General features: G+C 42.3%; 1 protein-coding gene across 1 annotated transcript in view; it reads left to right on the top strand.

Annotated features, from left to right (window-relative positions):
* Positions 1-13,261, top strand: part of ATG14 (autophagy related 14) — a 32,166-nt gene extending 18,905 nt beyond the window's left edge. Inside the window, exons 4-10 of the mRNA XM_075614750.1 lie at positions 139-220; positions 5,325-5,562; positions 6,530-6,759; positions 8,025-8,142; positions 9,097-9,187; positions 9,272-9,357; positions 11,210-13,261. Of these exons, the coding sequence (XP_075470865.1) occupies positions 139-220; positions 5,325-5,562; positions 6,530-6,759; positions 8,025-8,142; positions 9,097-9,187; positions 9,272-9,357; positions 11,210-11,516 (1,152 nt within the window). The 3' untranslated portion in view covers positions 11,517-13,261. The remainder of the gene's footprint in view (positions 1-138; positions 221-5,324; positions 5,563-6,529; positions 6,760-8,024; positions 8,143-9,096; positions 9,188-9,271; positions 9,358-11,209) is intronic.
* Positions 13,262-19,663: the final 6,402 nt, after the last annotated feature.

Raw genomic sequence — 19,663 nt, 5'->3', positions numbered from 1 at the left:
TCCCATTATGTTATATTCTTATGCCCCGTGTATTACTGCTGTGAGGCGCTACGTATATTCATGGTGCTATATAAATAAAGATATACATACATAGACCAATATTTTGAGATGGGCTTGTAACTAAAAACTACTTTTCAGAAATGGAAGATAATGTCTTGCCAAATGAGAATTGAACAACTGAAACAAAGCATTTGCAACGGAAATGAAGAGATCACAAAAAGTAAGTAAATAACTTTGAATAGGGGTGCTCTAAAATACTATATCCGTTGCGCGTGAACTAAAAAAAAAACATAAATTACATTTAATTTGGCACGTAAACCAGATTGACCTGAATTAAATGAGGTTCTATGCATTATATCTAACAGCATACTATAGTACTATAGGCATTAACCCATTTGCTGCTGGATGAACCAGGAATATACATTGCTTGTCGATGCATTTGTAGGCACCTCTGGCATGCAAGGGGTTAAGGAACCACCGCTCCTCCATTTATTCTATTAAATCGATCGCAACCAAGTTGTAACTTATTTCTTTTTTAACACACCCTCCCTTTTATTACTTGGTGCCTCCACCAAAAAAGTGACTCTTAATCATGGGGTATCCTACAACTTATTTCACTCAGCCTCTCCCAAAACTGACTGCACAAAACACTGAAACCCTGAATTGACTCTAGCATTGCAATGCAGCAAAACATTTGACAAGGAACAGGCACACCCCTGCTGTTTAGTCTGCACACGCTCACTTTGCTCACAATAGCTCCATGCAGCACTGCCTACCTCTGGCACCATGAACCTGCTATGTATCTTAACTTTTTTCTTTCTCCTGGCCTCATGGAGATGTTACTCCCTCTATCCACTACAAACTCCTCCATCCTGGCCCACACCCAACATCACCATACACCCTGGACTACTCAAAAGCCTTTCACTATTTACAGAATGTTGGTGGAGAACCCTAAAAACCAGCACACCAACCACTGCTCACTCTAATTGCAAACGCTGCAAATTTACAACTTGCAAACAACTACCCAAATTTCTGCTCATACTATTACTCTCTTTAGCAGGTGATATTGAACCTAACCCAGGTCCTCCCATTTCAAATCTGTCCCATGCCCCTGAGAATTCCACCTTTAAATTCCAAAAAGGGCTATCTGTCGCCCATATAAATATCCGGAGCCTGCTGCCCAAACTGGACGAACTAAGGGCATGGTGACTTATGCATAAACCCAAAGCCATCGTTCTTACAGAAACATGGCTAACCCATAAAACCCCTGTTGCAAATATCGCCATTCAGGGATACTCCATTTTTAGGAGAGATAGGTCCAAGAGAGGAGGAGGGGTGTTATTTTATATTGCAGACACATTACAATTTACACTGTTAAATTGCCCCCCAAGCCCACCCTCTTTTGAAATTCTAGTTGGCAAAATCTGCCTCCTTTTTTCTAAGCCCATCTTGCTTGCTGGCATCTACCGCCCCCCTAAAGCCCCTCTACAATCCGTGGCTGATATCACCCAGTTTCTTGGCTCCATTTCCTCTCTGAACAAGAAGAGTGAGCTGCTAGTTCTTGGGGATTTCAACTTCGACTGGCTTGACCCTAAAAACCATAATATCCAGATACAGCTCAAGTCACTTAACCTATCACAACTCATTTCCCAACCCACACGGACAAACCTGAAATCGCATAACCATTCCTTGCTAGACTGGATTCTCTCCTCAAACCCCAGCAGAATCCAATCCTCTGTCATCCTTCCTGACATTTTCAGTGACCATGCAATAGTGTACTGTGTAAGGAAAATTAAAACGCCCCATTCAAGCCCTAAAGTTCTCCTCACTGGAACATTTAAAAACTTTAACCCACAACAGTTTCTGGATGACCTTACCAACTGCCCATGGCACAGAATCGATTTAATTCCCGACCCTGATTCTGCGCTCGACTATTTCCAATCCGAGTTCTTAAAACTCTGCGATACCCATGCTCCCTTACGCAAAATAAGGGTAAGGGGGGCCCATCTTCTATGGGTTACATCTGACCTTATTGCACTCTACCAGCTCAGGGATACCTTGTGGAAAAGCTACAAAGTAACTGGCACTACCAAGGAACTCAATCACTACAGATGCCTGCGGAACATGTGCACAAGGCAAACAAGGCATGCAAAAGCACAATATTACTCTGACAATCTCCACCAAAATACATCAAACCCAGCTAACTTCTGGAAGGTTATCAACAATATATTCCAGCCTCCTAACCATCAACAACCAAGTAATATCACTAAGGGGGATATTACTCTGACAAACCCCACTGACATTGCAAATGCATTCAATGATTACTTTGTGGGGTGTGCCACTAACTTATTAGCAAAACGCAGCCCAAACCACAAACCTGAATCTCATCCTGGGAGTGCCCACATAGCCCCACCCCCTCCCAACACTGCCCACAATTTTCAATTTGGCCCAGTATCTGAAGAGGAGATTACACAAGCGCTCCTCAAACTAAAACTAAGCAGCCAATGTGGACCTGACTTACTACAATCTAGGTTCCTACAACTTGGTGCCCCAGCCATTGCCAAACCAATTGCTTCCATAGTCAACTCTATCCTGTCTGTAGGCCATATCCCTAAGACCTGGAAAACTGCTAGAGTTGTCCCAATCTTCAAAAATGGGGACAAAAACACTGTCTCAAACTACAGACCAATCTCACTTCTCCCAATTCTATCCAAAGTCATGGAAAAATGTGTCCACTCCCAATTAAGCGATTACTATACCAAGACAAATTTCCCTAGCCAATTCCAATCTGGCTTTCGCCCCAAACACTGCACCGTAACTACCCTGCTAAAAGTTTGCAATGAAATCCAGTGTGGAATGGAACGGGGACAACTCACTGGTGCAGTATTCCTAGATTTTGCAAAGGCTTTTGATACAGTTGATCATGCTATCCTGCTTAACAAACTCCAGAGCTCTGGAATAGGGAAGCATGCTTTAAACTGGTTTCAGTCCTACCTATCGGGAAGATCCCAACATGTGTCCATCTCAGGCTCTAACTCCAACCCCCTGGATATCACCTGTGGCGTCCTGCAAGGCTCTGTTCTGGGGCCCCTACTCTTCTCAGTGTTCATTAATGATCTTCCCACAGCTTGTAAGGAAGCCTCAATACACATGTATGCAGATGACACAATCCTATATGCACACAGCCATAGCCTCTCTGACCTTCAACACATACTTCAGTCTGACTTTTTGAGACTCAAACGGGATTTCCCAAAACAAACTGTTTTTAAAACACTGACAAGACTGTAACAATGGTATTTGGGACCAAGACTAAATTTTTAAAGCTTCCAGCGACTGAGCTCCAGATTAGAACCAACGCTAACACCACCCTAACCCCTGTCACTAGTTTTAAATACCTGGGCTTATGGTTTGACTCCCACTTAACATTCGGAATGCACATTGATACCCTGACAACCAAGACCTATGCCAAACTAGGGGTACTTTACAGGAACAAATCCTCCCTAAGTCTCCTGGTCAGAAAGCGTATCGCACAGCAGATGCTAATGCCAATTATTGACTATGGAGACATAGTATATGGCTCGGCTCCTCAAACCCACCTTAGCAAACTTGACACCCTCTACAATTCAATTTGTTGTTTTGTTCTCCAATGCAACTACAACACACATCACTGCGAAATGCTCAAAGAACTAGATTGGTCAACACTAGAGTCTAGGCCAAAGTTCACCTTTCCTGTCTTGCCTTTAAATTCTTTATGGGCAAGCTACCCAGCTACTTGAACAAGCTCCTCACCCCTACCACATGCAGCACCTATCACCTGAGATCAGACTCCAAAAGACTGTTCATGGTCCCAAGGCTCAACAAAGTACCCGGACGTTCCTCCTTCTCCTACCGTGCACCCCAAAACTGGAACAACCTACCAGAGACTCTCACATCCACCACCAGCTTAAGTTCTTTCAAATCTAAGGCTGTCTCACATTTTAAACTGGTCTGTAACTGTTTCATACGCTCATAATATATATTTTCTTTAACTGTGCACGCAATGTCTTGCATATAATGTATACCTTGTTCATTTATGTAACTGTACTTGTAACCATGTATTATTTGTCCTAACTCTGTGCCCAGGACATACCTGAAAACGAGAGGTAACTCTCAATGTATTACTTCCTGGTAAAATATTTTATAAATAAATAAATAATCCTAGTCATTCAGTTATAATGTACGTGCTGTGTAATCATGATTCATGTGACCTACTGATGTAGCCAGGCCCGCTGTTTGCGGTGCTACAGACAAACAAGCAAAATTCCCCGGCTCCGGGATCTGTCTACCACAGGGGCAGGTGAACTCCGGTCCTCAATGGGCCACCAACAGGTCAGGATATCCCTGCTTCAGCACACGTGGCTCAGTATTATGACCGAGCCACAGTCTAACAGACAGAGCAAGTCTAACAGACTTCGACTATGCCAATGATTGAGCCACCTGTGCTGAAGCAGGGATATCCTGACCTGTTGGTGGCCCTTGAGGACTGGAGTTACCCACCCCATGTATACCATGATGGAGTTGGGGAGGGTCCATGCTTCTGTATGGGACCGCCATAGCGTTAATCCTTCGGTGCCGTGATTGCGCGAGGCACCGAAGACTTAGCCTTGCTACACGTATTCACCTGAATGGGCCGGAAGGGTCCTGGTGCCGTAAGGTGCCTTATGGGATACCACCATGTAGTGAGTATGGCCCAATGTCCTTTAAAGGAGCAATCCAAGCAGACGATTTTACTTGCACATTTATTTTATTTTTTAACATAGTATAGAAGCAGGGGGTCTCCGGCAGCCGAACCCCATTAATTTTCCGCTCTGGGACCCCCCGTTCATGGAGATATTTTCCTCCCAAAGGGGGTGCTGGTATCTCTCCGATTTTTAAAGCTCCCGCGTCACGTGGGCCAATAGGAAGCCGCACCGGATGACCCCACAGCTTCCTATTGGCCCGCAGGGCACGGGAGCTTTGAAAAGCGGCCATTATGTGAACCCTTTTACCCATCGGGCCGCTACTGGCACCCACTACAGAGTTAAGTATCTCCGGAAGCGGGGCGTCCCCGGAGCTGAAATTAACGGGGTTGACCTCTGGGGGACCCCCTGCTACAATCATGTTAAAAAAAATTGGGGGGGGGGGGGGATGGCCTGCTTGGATTGCCTTTTTAAAATAGTGTGGGCCAGGATTAAAATGTAAACAAATGCTTTGCTACCCTCTCCCCGCTTGCGCGCGCTGTTGGACATAGCCCAAGCATTTTATCACTCTGATTGAATCATTACTGGGCTTTCTTTTGTTTTTAGATTCTGAGTTGCTCCTTAAGTTCAAAGAAGACAACCAAAAACTTTACCGCCGGGCTCAGTGGCACCAGGAGAAAAAGGAGAAAATCCAGAGGCGGAACCGCAAGCTCAGCGACGTGGTGGAGAGGAGGAGCCACGATCTGAAAAGTCAGCACGCGCAGCTGGCGAGCCTGCGGCGATCACACATACTTGAGCTAACATCGGTGATCTTCCCCATAGAGGATGTGAGGAGTTTTACAAGGTAAACCGAACTTGGGGAACTTTTCAACCACACTTTTATTTAACCGATTTTAAGAGCGAAAAAAGTACAGGCGCCACGGCTTTATGTGAGAGAGGCTGCAAATTCTCCATATTCTGCGTGGCACTGTGCAGTCCAACATCCAATCTAATGATATATCGGAACGGCAGGCGCCCGCACCACGGTGCTGCTCGTGTCCGGGCCGCTTCCCCAGGACTTCAGATGTTACAATGTCACCCACCTGCCTTCATTGCTTCTTCCGTTCTGCATGGCCAAGGAGCTGCGTTTTTACGTATACTAGTACAGCGACTGTGCATAATACTGTACCCGTGCCATATGAGTATTGGAAAGTAACATTGTGTACTATAATGTGCGCTAGGATTGTCCACATCCCTTTCTCAAGTCTGCCACAACAATGACCCCGGTCAGATGGCATGACGTTACATAAAAAATATTAATCGGCACGAATAGCAGAAAAAGAAATCCCATTGGCAAATGTCCAATATTGGTAACAGAATAAAACAGACATTTTTCTATTATTGCATGTGTTTTGTGTAATATTATTATTGTAGTATACAGGCATACCCCGCATTAACGTACGCAATGGGACCGGAGCATGTATGTAAAGTGAAAATGTACTTAAAGTGAACCACTACCTTTTCCCACTTTTGATGCACGTACTGTACTGCAATCGTCATATACGTGCATAACTGATGTAAATAACACATTTGTAACAGGCTCTATAGTCTCCTCCTCTTGTGCACAGATTCGGTACAGGTAGGGAGTCGGTATTGCTGTTCAGGACGTGCTGACAGGCGCATGCGTGAGCTGCCGTTTGCCTATTGGGCACTATGTCCTTACTCGTGAGTGTCCTTAAACCTGGGTATGCCTGTATTGGCTATAATGCCATATCATTGGACGCTGGTAATCTAGGAAACACTCATTCTGGTAAATATGTTGTTGTAAGCAGGGATCCTGTGGATGTCTCCTTTGAAAATGATAACGCAATGACCTCTAGCACTGTGAGCAAGCTGGCCGAAGCCAGGAGGACCACGTATCTGTCTGGGAGGTGGGTGTGTGATGATCACAACGGAGACACCAGCATCAGTATTGCAGGGCCCTGGATAACTCTGCCCAACAATGGTGACTACTCGGCTTACTACAACTGGGTGGAAGAGAAGAAAACCACGGAAGGACCTGGTAATGAGTAACCTGACCTTTGTTTGACTTGGCATACAAATGTAGCAGACTTTATTGCTCCTACGGATAACACAACATATCCCGTCATAACGCAGAATGTCCCGAGTTTTCATACGATTCAGTGGCGATGATGACACAATGTCGCACCATAATGCAATAGAGGGAGCAATCGAGGCTGCTACATCTGCCATTCAGTGGAGGAGAGACGATCCAACGTCCGAGATCTGTCCCTTTCTATTAAACCTACAACTCGAGCACTTGTGTTTATCTAAATACCAGCCCATCTCCATGAATTTGCAGGTATCAGAAAACAAAACTCTTTAAAGATGTGGCCCATTCACGCCTGGGACGTCCAACAGAGATTACAATATATGTGTCTCTATACAGGGAGCAGTGGAACTTGTGGCCTATTCCTGGCATTGTCCTTTAGAAATCCTCGTCTATTTAAAGCCGTAATCCAAGCCGGGGTTTTTTTTTACATTGGATTGAAGCAGGGGGTCTCTAGAGCTGAACCTCGCTAATTTAAGCTCTGGTACCTCCGTAGGGAATGCCAGTAGCTGCTCCACTCAGCTACCAGGGTTCCCATTATGGTGGGGTTTCAACGCTCATGCGTCCTGCGGGCCAATAGGAAGCTGTGACGTCATCCGGTTAAGCTTCCTATTGGCCCACATGACACGGGAGCTTGAAACTTTAAAACCCAATTAGTTCAGCCGGAATCTCCGGAAGCAGGGGGTCCCCGGAGCTGAAATGAATGGGGTTCAGTTCCGGAGACCCCCTGCTTTTAATCCAGTTAATTTGAACACCGCATTAATTGTTCCTGTAAATCTCAGAGTTTGGGATGGACAGTACTAGCATGAACCCAAGTAAAAATCCATCCTTCTTGCGACATTAACTTTTTAAAGGAAAATATATATTTGTAGAGCGCCATCCACGTACACAGCAGATCACAGCAGTAATGTACATGATAACATAATAGGAGACAGACATAAGTAAACATTAGGAGGAGTCCCTGCACCGGAGAGCTTGATTAAAATAATGCATCCAGAAGGATGGATATAAATTTTGGTGCAAAGTAAAACCGTGCTATGTATTACAGTGTGCTGCTGGTATACAAAATTTCTAATCTTATACACACTATCACACACACACAAAGGGTTGTGAATTTTAAGGTAAACCTATATTTAGAGAGCAGTGTTGGTAGCTTTGTATATGTGATGTGTGTCATATGGTGCTGTAATTGTATAAATATATATTTATGTTTGCAGATATGGAGCACAGTAATCCGGCTTACACCATCAGCGCTGCATTATGTTACGCAACTCAGCTTGTTAACACCTTGTCGCATATATTAAACGTGAATCTTCCAAGAAAACTTTATAATAGGCAAGTATGCACCATTTTGCATGAAAAGAAACCAACAAAAAACAGTATTGCCCCCTAGTTCAGCGGTGCTCAACTCCAGCCCCCTGCCAACAGGTCAGGTTTTCAGGATATCCCACCTTCAGCACAGGTGGCTCAATCAGATGCTCTGTCAAAGTCTGAGCCATTGATTGAGCCAACTTTGCTGAAGCAGGGACTGATTGAGCCACTCTGTGCTGAACCAGGGATATCCTGAAAACCTGACCTGTTGGAGGGGGGACTTGAGGACTGGATTTGAGCATCCCTGATCTAGCGTGATGTAGAACATCATTGAATTCAAATAGTGAGTGGCGTTCCTAATCTGTCTCCACGCAGCAGTCCCCTCCTACGCACCCCAAAAACAAAATCATAACCTGGTCATACATGCTGTGCTGATTTGTGTCGGACTTTGAGAGAAATCTTCATTTTTGGTTTGGTTTTCGCCTGTTTATTATTACACTGGCATCTGCTGTAACCATGGCAACATCTGTCTGAAGGGCAGCGGCCATTTTAACCTCCGGGGGGGTGGGGGGGAGAGACACATTTTCAGCGCCTGATATCTCCAAAAGTCAACTACAGAAAATAAAAAGGGCGGGCTTGCTAAAAACATAAGCAAAGGTACTTTACAATGTTAAAAGTGAGACATTTTATTTTTAAGGTCGAGTAGAGCAGATTGCTGCATTTAATATAAAGAATCAAATATTTTGAAGCGGACCTAGTGTGAGCAGGCTCATATTGGTGAAACCTTAGCACGAGTGATTAAACCGAGCTGATTTTCCTTTATTTTTGTTCTTTCACCAATAACTTTTCCAACTCTTTTGCTGCGTGTGCAGGCAAATTATTGTCCATCTCTAAGTTTTGGACAAAGTAAACGTTCCCGTGGCAATACTTGATTGATTGTGTGTGCCACGGCCTTAAGACAATTGATATTTTCCGCAGTGAGTTTTGTGGCGAGAATCTAAACCGAAGGAAGTTTACGCGCGCTGTGAATAAGTTGAATTCAAACATCCTCTATCTGTGTTTTTCTCAGGTATGTAATGTTTTTTTTAGTATGTCTTTTATTGCTTTTGTTTGATATTCCAAACTTAGTGGGGTTTTTTCTTCATTTTTACAGCATGTGGACTTGGATTTGCTGCATCCATTACATACACTCAGGAATCTCATGTACTTGGTTAATCCAGACAGTGAAAACTTGGGAAGGTAAGATTACCATGTGTCATGAGCGTGAAACCAAACCAGGAACGTTTAGTTCTTTTTCTGCCATCTACTTCTCTTGACGTTCTAGTTCTTAGTACCTACATTTGGGTGTCAAGGTCACTGTTAAAATATGAACGGGCTGTGTGATGAAGTTTTAGGTAAGACATTCACTCTGTAGGGGCAGGTGCAGAATCCCTGTGCCTAACCTTGGGTAAATGCATGAAACCATTACACACAGCTACATCTATTACTTGGCTCCCTTTATTTTTGCAATAACCAGTTTTTAATATGACCCAGAATCCCGTGTTACCCAGTCGCGTGTCAGATCTGAAGCACACGGCTGGCTGCAGATGTGCCTACGCACAGCTTGTTGGGTACTAATATTGCTGCTTATCCTATGAATGTCTCTGGTAGTGATGTACCGAGTACCCGGAAATTACCCGGTGCTTTTTCAGCTACCCGGACATTACCCGGACCCGGCAACTGTGAAGTGGGCCGAGTAATGTCAGAGTAGCTGAAAATACATCATCACTTACCTGCTGCCAGCAACAGAAGGTGAGGAATACCGCGGCGATATCTAGGAATATCCAGAGGTCCTGTGGCGGTGGCAGCATTACAAGTCTGTATACAGCCGGCGTGGGAGCAGCAGGAATCCATTACACAGCCGCTGTCCAATAGGAACGCTCCTGCTCCGGTCACATGGTTCCCCGGCTCACGGTGCTATCTGCTGTGTAATTGTTTCCTGCTGCTCCCACGCCGGCTGAATACAGACTTGTGATGCTGCCACCACCACAGGACCTCTGCTGATCTTCCTAGATGTCGCTGCGGTCTTCCTCCACCCTGCAGGTAAGTGCCATTCAGGTAACCGCGTACCCGGCTGGGTAGAACAATTTATTTTGCCCGGGTACCCGGTACCCATTTTTAATTATTATTATTTTTAAAGTAGATTCGGTACAACACTAGTCTCTGGGGAATTTATGCCCAAGTACTCTTAAAATTAGGCTCTTTGATTATTTGTGCTGTCCTGACATGATTTTCTGAAACATGGCCGTACAAAGAGAAAAGAAACCAGCTTTATTGTGAAGAAAATTATTATTATTATATTTTGTGTACAGTGCAAACATATTCCGCTGTGCGGTACAATGTGGAAAGGATGACTATAACATTGCATAACCTCTTGAGCGCATGGTGGGGCCGTGCCACCGGCACACCGTAATCCCGTGACCGCGGCCTCGCTGACGTGAATAGGAGTCCTCTTCTGTTTCTGCTCCGGTCAGATCGTGTTCACCGCTCCACACCAGCGCAGAACGCAATCTCCTCTAAAACAGCGTGGCCAGTACAACACAGGGCCCCTGGAGGGCCAGACCGTGATGTGGTGGCGGTCATAGTTACATAGTAGATGAGGTTGAAAGACACGTCCGTCAAGTTCAACCTATGCTAAATTTAGACGACATGGGCTACTTGAAGAGGTTGAGACAATGAGCTCCGTTTCAAGGAGCTTACACTCTCTCAAAACAGAAACACTAAGATTAAACATGACTGCATAAAGAGGCCCTTTTCTGGGTATGCTATAGAATTTGCAGAGGTCTACAGATACGTTTTGGACTCTTAGCCAAGCCGTGTTTAATTTACTTGATAAGATCGGGTGCCATAGGATCAGGAAAGGTTATGTATTTGAAAAGAACATGAAATAAGTGTGGGAATGTTTGCTCTATTTTATGCAACTAGTCTTATATTTTATTTGACTATTTTCTCTTTGCGGACGTTATATTGTCTGACAGAATATACACAGGATGATCCTGTTTTTCTATTGTGTGTTCTGGTAAAGATTTTAATGACCAATTGGTTACGGCAGGTCTGGACCATTTGAAATCAGTACGGACCTGGAAGACTCCATGGAATTTGTCGATCCCAGTGGCGCCAGTGACACGGATGAGAGCGGAGACGAGCACATAAGTGATGACGAGACTTCTTTAGGGAAAGAGTGGGAGAACTTGCCAAGTCCCAAGTTTTATGATATTCCATCGCAGCCCTTGGAGTTGATGGAGAGCCAGAGCAGCATGCTGTCCCAGCCAATCGCCAACAGCAGCGCAGGAGGGATGATCTCATCAGCGGTGGCATCCGTAACCTCTTTGTTCAAGGCCTACACTGGACACCGCTGATGTTTACCAATGGTGGAGGCACAAAAACAAGCCAACTAATGGCAATACCTCTCACAAAACTATTGTAGGTTGTGGCAGCAGGTCTCATACCTGATCGGTTAATCCTCGGCAAATCAGACTACCTTATTTGGTTGTTTTTTAAATGACTGCAACATATATATATTTTTTTTTTTTGCCAGAACCAAGAAGGATCTTGGAGTTCCCAAGAAAAATACTTGTGATGGAGTACTTTGGTGGTCCCTGTCAGTTCATTAAAAATGAATGCAGTTAGGAGTTTACCAGAAGTATGCTCCGTGTAATGGTTCACTTTTCACTGGTGTTGTGTATAACTATGCTGAACTTATTCAAATGAAAGGGTTGGCGTGCCTCTTCTACAGCACGTACACAATTGGACGTATCTGGGATCAGCATTGTTTGGTTTCAATATAATCTTTACACACTTTGGCACGTAGCTTTTATCTAATTTATATGGGGGGGGAGGGGGATGGGAGAAACATTTTATGTTGCCTTAGATTTGCATTACCATGTTATTGGCCAAAACTGCCCTGCAGGGAAAATATATATATATATACCAACTTATCCTTTCTATAAACTAGCTGAGAAGTAATTGTATCCACAATAACAATGTAAAGATGTGGGAGGTATAACCTAGAGTCCTGGCGGCTACACTAGAGTATGACGTCGGCCTCGTCACCCAGCCCTCAGAGACTATATAGTCTCCAGTGAATATACTTGTTCAGTCAAGAGTGCCAGTAATGTGCTGAAGACAAATGTAACATGTTTGGTTGATAGGTGCTATATACAATGCTCATCACTACTATTAACTTTAGCTTTTGCATTGACACTGTGATCTCAGGTAGATCACTGCCTGTGCAACAGCAATAAGAATATTTATTTCATCCCAGTGACCGAAACTGCCTATAGCAGCCTGTCTCTGCCATCTCATTGTGTAGTCCCATGTGCTTTTCTTTGTGTAAAAGGTTAAACATTCTTTCAAGCTTTATTTTTAAAAGTTTAGTTTGTAATGTGTGACTTCCCATAGATTTTACCTTAGTCCAAAATAGTAATGAAACTGTTATTAGTACAAAGCCTTTGGACAGTGAGGGGTTGGTATTATTGGTTAATCAGTCTGTCTTTTAACAAAGCACTGCGCCAAATGCTGTTAACAGCTCTATACAATGTGGCCAGATGGAGCACAGACAGGAGAACTGCACTCAGAAAAAAGTACTGTTGATGTAAACATAAGGAGAAACCTTGTGGTGCGGGAGATGCCTGCAGCTTTATAACCTACTCTGGGCTCTTCCAGTACCAAAGAGGTTACATGCACATATGGAGTGGTGCCTACAGAATTGTTAATGAGGGTATTATGGACAGGACTGTGTGGTAGTATGTAAAATGTAAGTTAGCACATACACAAAAAAAAAAAATTCTATACGCCTTGGTAGTGCCATGGATAGTTGTAGGCAACTGTATTAAGATGTGCATGTTTAATAAAAAGCAAAGCGTGAGCTAGCTTAGGATAATTTCCTGTTGCTGCTCATTGCATCTTCCCTTTGAGAACATAGTGCCTACTAGTTGGAATAGTGTTTTTATTAATGTTTAATATCACTTTGCCTGGTGAACCCAATACATTAAAAAAACAAATCAGCTGTAAATTAGAAAAGGAACTGTTCGCTCCGCACACCGTATGGACCCGGACTCTTTGCTTAATAATAAAAAAACATTTCTGTTTGCTATTTTTATAATCACATGTTTGTGCTTGGCTTTTGAAAATGTATTTGACTTTCATACCAAATCTATAAACAGTGAAGGACAGGAAAGTCGCTTTGTTTCCCCTCGGCATTTTCCCTGCATCTCTGTGGAGCGGCTTTTTGGGGCTTTATAGTGTGACTTGTCTTTCCTGAAATACAAATTTGGAGCACGGCGAGGTGGTCTCCACATTTTCACAGTTGCATTGCAAACCCTGAATAGATGGTCAGTACAGCTGTAGACCTGTAACAGGGTAGTACGTTGAAAAACGTGGAAATCCTCCATGGATATTTTGACACGAGCTAGTCTACAGCGGTCATAACTTTAAAAATAATAAACTAAATACAAACTCCTAAAAATGTTTACATAAAAAAAAAACCTGTAGAATTTGCACATTATCTGGTAAATATACCTTATGTAAATCTCAGCAAGGTGGTAAGGGCATTTTATATGCAAAGAAGTCAATGTCACCGACAAAATTAGAAAGATGATAATTTGAAAGAAATTCAGTATAGTGTCCAACCAACCACACCTTTGTTAGAACATTTTGTGCTAAAGCAAAGAGAATGGAGACAGTTATTAACACTTCACCACTACTGATGTAACTGCATGAGGTCACATGTAATTTACGTAAGGGGCACTGCCAGTTACTGCTCAGTGGGGAATGTAACCATACAGATGTGGTACAATACAGAACTATGTTAAAAGCTGTTCTACTGAACTCACACAGCAGTTTCTCCTGAGACCATGCATGTGCATGTACTATAAACTTCCTGCAAGCCTCCGTCCAAAGTAAATGGTTTAAAAATAATGTTGTCATTTTCTAGTTCTGTTCCCCCTGCAGTTTCCGTTTTCAATTGCAGAAAATTGACTGATGTAAAATGTTTGTAGGTCTATTGGAAAAAGTCCCTTGTCAAGTTACCTGTGAAGTGTTAATGTGCAGAGATTTGGGCCAAGTTTTAACTCCTTCACAAGTTAACACCAAACACTATTTATTATACACACATGACTTTGACGTGTTTTTTTTTTAACTTCAGGTTTGCTGCTGAGAGCTTGAAACACTACTAGAATTAGGAAAGTGATAAAGTGGCACAAAGACCGCTTTCAAATAATAATCTGATAATGGTACATCTTTGTAGTGACTCATCGGTGCAATGTAAATACAGTAGTGCTACAGAGGTTCCTTAAAACAAGACCAAAAAGTGTATATAATTTAATCGGTGTTATGCACATATCTACATGGAAAAAAAAGACCAGCATTGCAGCCTTCCTAAGCACCAAATCAAGTACTTTGAGCAACGGAGGGAGGGGAGAAATGGTGTAATGGTTTTTTTTTTTTTAATGTAATAAGCAGTGAGACCTACTGTACACACACATTGAAGACAGTCACCTGTGCTGAAGCAGGGATATCCTGAAAACCTGACCTGTTGGTAGCCCTTAAGTCAGGGGTGGCCAACTCCAGTCTTCAAATGGCATCTTTATTTTCCCTCTTCGTTGCACGTGAGGACTTGTGTTGGTCACATTACCACGTGACCCTAGTTCTTATTCCACTACTGTCAGCAGGTCACCGTATAAGTGAAAGAGGATACGTTTTAAATGGACGATTGGCATCTGATAACCGGGTGTTGAATGATTCATGGAACAGGCGAGGATTAGAATTTCTTCTCCATGTCATTTATTAAATAATTAAAAACGGTTAATATTTAATGGACGAGAGAAAGATCAAGTTGTTATAAAATGATTTAAAAGAAAAATAATTGAAGTCTAATATCCACAATAATACAGCACTCGCGATAAATGTTACATTGCCATCTGATTTCCATACATATTCAAACTTTATACCAAAAAAAAAAGTAATTCACAAACAAGTTACGTTTCCAATTTGACACGTCACTCAGCCACGTCATATTTTTATTTTCAAACACATCCAGTAATTTCCTTGTCGGCATTTGAATATATTTTCGTCCGCAAAAGGCTGTGTACAGTGACAGTACATTGTGCACTGGGCCGGTGTAATTAATGTAGGCTTTTCTTTAATAAGAATAGTGCTTGGGGTTTGCTTTTAAAGCAGCAGTAAGCAACATGAAGGTGGTTTGGCGCTTCTCCCCACTCCGCTGCTTAATGTGTTAGTTTCAGCTCTTGGGGGCTCCCCCCCCCCCCTCTCCCGTTTCCATAGGGTGCCAGTATCTCCTTCATACCAATACGGCGGTACTGAGAAAGGGGCCACCGTGTCGGCGCCCAAGGGGAACAGCTGAGTCCGTGCATTCGCAGAGGACGGCCGAGTTCACGCAGAAGGGTAGGAGACGCCAAAAATCACTGGTTCTGCTTTTTGCCGATTTTCGCTTTGTAGTGGCACCATGGAACGGACCCTCCTTATGGGCAGGCCCCTATTGTATTTAAAATGTCCGTCACGTAGGCCAATAGGAAGCCGCAAGGGGTGACGTCACCTCTTGCTAGTGGCCCGCAAGATATGGGATTGTAAGCTGCCATTATGTTAACCCATACAAGCTCCGTCGGAGCAGCTACCTGCAGAGATATTGGCACCCCCTGAAAGCAAGGTGTGCCTGGGGCTCAAATTAATGTAGCTCAGCTGTGCAGACTCCCTGCTTTAATCCTATAACTTAAAAAAATAAAACACGCCAGGGTGCAGTGTGATAAGCTGCTGAGTGAGAAGATGTGATTCACGCCAGCAATCTCTTCACAAGGGGGGGGGCAGCCGCTTCAGAATGGGACATCCCACGGCTAAGGTAAGTGCATTAGCATTAATATTTGGGGCGTTAGGGTAAAGATTAGCACAGCACTTAGACTCACGGTCTTTAATATGCAGAAGTGTGGAGTATTTAGTACAAAACAGCCTAAAACAACTGTCCTAACCAGAGTATGATGTGGAAAGTAGGGTAGCGCAGTTCAAATGTATGTATATAATTTTTTTTTTTTTTTTTTAAATGAAACCATCAGACTGCAATAAAGTTTTAACAATATGGTGTTTCTGTGATGAAGTGATCTATAAAATGGGAACTCACATTTTCCCATTGAAAAACTTGACAACGCTACCTATGTGAAACGTGTCGAGTTACTCAGTGGACTGGTGGTTTCATTCTGCCTTCAGCCTGCTGCATCCAGGATCCTCCTACATCCAGGACCAGAAGTGCATCACTGCCGGAGCGAGGGGAGCGGTGAGCGCCTCTCGGCAGACACGGTTTTTATATGCCTCTTAATGTTTGACACTATGTAAGTTTACATGCTATGGTTTTAACCCTGATAAAGTGGCTATATAAATTTTCTGGATTGCCCTATGTTGGCATTTTCATTCTATTAAATCCCCACATTGCCATACCTGCATTATACAGAGAGACACCATCCATTAAATATTCAACTTAATAGGACCCTCCACACTTCACCTGTTGCCAGTTTTGAAATGCCCTTTTTCAATGGGAAAAGGTAAGTTCCCATTTTAGACATCACTTCATAACAGAAACACCCCATTGTTTAAGCTTGATTGCACGACCTACTTTCTACATCATGCTCCAAGAGTGAAGTCTGCAGACCGTTCCTCACAGGGTTTTTGAGCAGCATTTATATACGTTTGTTAGCAGATTTTTGCGCAATTGTTTTCACTTTCACTGTGTTTTATATTACTTTTTTTCAATAAATCCTTCTTGAAACACCTTTTCACTTTTTTTCCTGTCACTACCAAGAATATAAATGTTATCAAAACATCACATTGATTTACCCTTCATGGCCACCATTTTGGAATTACGTCTAATAATTTGAAATGAAGCAAAGCCCCAAACCACCACTACATTCACAAAGGCAGGATGCAGACTCAAATGACTGTCATAGGACTTGGCAACGCTGGTATGCTCAAACATGCCACATCTGTTCATTGGGAGTAGAGTAGGCAGTAGAACAGCTGGCACTGGTAACCCCCTTCATGAAAAAACGTAACGATTCAGCTCTTACTTTTTTTTTTTTTATAGGGTTTTACAATCTGAATAATTTGGCAGAGGAATCAGGGGAGAGGGGGAGAATCTCCTTATAACCATGCTATTTGCCTCTTGTATTTAGCTTCTAGCAGATATATGAAAATAAACGATATCGTATATAAACCGTTAATCAGGCATATCATCGCTGTAGAGGTAAAACTCAGATGCATTTTTTTTTTAACCTTTCATGAAAACAGGTTTAGTAAAGAAAACAATTCTAAGGACTCAAAGACCCTGAATCTTCAGAACTTGTCATATCAAAATACCTTCCTTTTTAAATACAGATTATTTTTCTGTCAAAAAGAACATTTTACATCTTGGAACAAGTTTGTTTAACTACAGTAAAATATATAAATTGCACCAATTATTCCATTCGTGTAATATATAAAATGTACAACTAAAGACCATTTTGAATCCAATGGAAAAATAATAATGATTGTGCAGACTGCAGAATTGCTGAATCAAGGTATTCTTAATGCAACTACTCACTACAAGATCTAGAAGGGGGAAAAACCTACCATAATAATCAAAATTCACATTTTATTCATGTATTCTATAAAGAATACTTGAAGTAGCAGAATTAGAACAGGCAAAAGGGAAATAAACAGTGCTATAAATATAAGATGTTTGAAATTTTCTATTATACTTCAAATTTTCAGATATTGAATTATTTTTTTTTATTTGAAGATCGTTGCACTTGTTTTCAAATCAACAGTACCTGATACATACATCTTATGGGCTTCCGCCCATCAATCCTTCAGATAATATCCAGGTTCACACAAAACAGCATCTGTATTCAGGTTAAAGAAAAGTGACTTACACATTTACAGTACAAACAGAACACACTCAAAATGTGGAATGATCTTTGTGGCAATTTGCAGGAGTGTCTACCTAATTACCATAGAATATGGTCGCTAGAGAGCAATTGGTAACCAACAATTCCCAAAACAGATTGGAATTCCCATCAAACATTCACAATTCTGAATACACGGAAGCATTAAGCAAACATTTTACCAGGGGGGAAAACGCGTCAATACCACAACAAAAAAATAATAATTTATACAAGTCTCAAGATAATTGTAATCCAATATAACCAAGTATGCATCAGAGGGTGTTTCAGCTTTTATCATGATAATTATAAAGGGTCTTCTCAGCAGACATTCATGGAGCAATAAACACAGGAGTGTTTTTACAACCAATAAACCTTACTCCAGAGCTCTGTCATTATTTAGCATTTACTAAAACTCTTGTGAACACAATATAACATCCCCTTATTTTAGGATTATATTGGAAAGCGTCATTTCTGAGTCAGTAGAGCACAGAAAGGCCCGTTTGTAACTTAAAAAACAATATATCCAATTATTCCTCTAAATGAACTGGATTCATATTGCTGGATGGAGGTGAGCATGTCTGATGCATTGGTGTGTGCGCAGGATAACTGAACAGACTGAAATGCAGCAGGTTTAAGGCACAGGGGCCCTAAAAGGTATATGGGACATGGAACTGCTTCCCCGCAGACTTGACTCAAGATAACATAATAAAAGAAAAAGAACAGGCGTTCTTAAATAAAAACACTGGGGATTCAGTAAGGCCTACATTTTAATTTCATTTTACAAAAAAAAAAAAAAAACTAGGCCAAATGTCCCTCATCTGCCATCTATAATCTTTTCACACAATGTGTGTTTCGCTCATGTATTGTGTTTGGAGAACATAAGTTTAGAGGAGGGGAAGGTCTCAGGAATCCAGTGTTAACTGCTATTCCAGTTAATATGGGATTGCATCGAGATACTCCACATTGACACTTGGGTACTTTAGTCTTGTATTGCAGACGTGCGCCTAAAGATCCATCAGAGTTTCATGTATAGGTCTAGGAGTGGGTTGCTTAATACTACGGAGAAGGAGGATGAAGGGTGTAACACAGGAGTGCTGAAGCAGGGATATCCCTTAAACAGAACCTGTTGTGGCCCTTGAGGACTGGAGTTGGCCACTCCAGTAATAGACAAGCACATACCATGATAAGCCACAAGGGGCATCAATTAGCTGGTTTAGATATCTGCATAAAGTTCCAGTATATATGGAGCTGTAAGAAATTAGGGTGAAAAGTGATCTGGTTCAGACAGCAGCAGCAGGCGCATCGTAATCATTCAATTGAAATATGTCAAAAACACACACTTATTTTTTAGTTACTATTTTGTTAAAAAAAATATATATATATTTAAGTTACCTGCCTCTTCCGTGTGTTTGCATTTCATTTTCTTCACAAGATCACCGGGATATCATTTTATTATATTTATATGATACATCTGTGCAATCACAAAGGTTAAAAAGTAAATGAAATATTTAAACTGTAATACGCATCTGATACAGTTAGTAACGCAAGTTTAAACGCTCGTCTGCCGATGGCGCCCATGA

Source organism: Ascaphus truei, chromosome 9 (genome assembly GCF_040206685.1).
Source record: "Ascaphus truei isolate aAscTru1 chromosome 9, aAscTru1.hap1, whole genome shotgun sequence".
NCBI lineage: Eukaryota > Metazoa > Chordata > Amphibia > Anura > Ascaphidae > Ascaphus > Ascaphus truei.
This window is presented reverse-complemented; position numbering and strand designations above follow the sequence as displayed.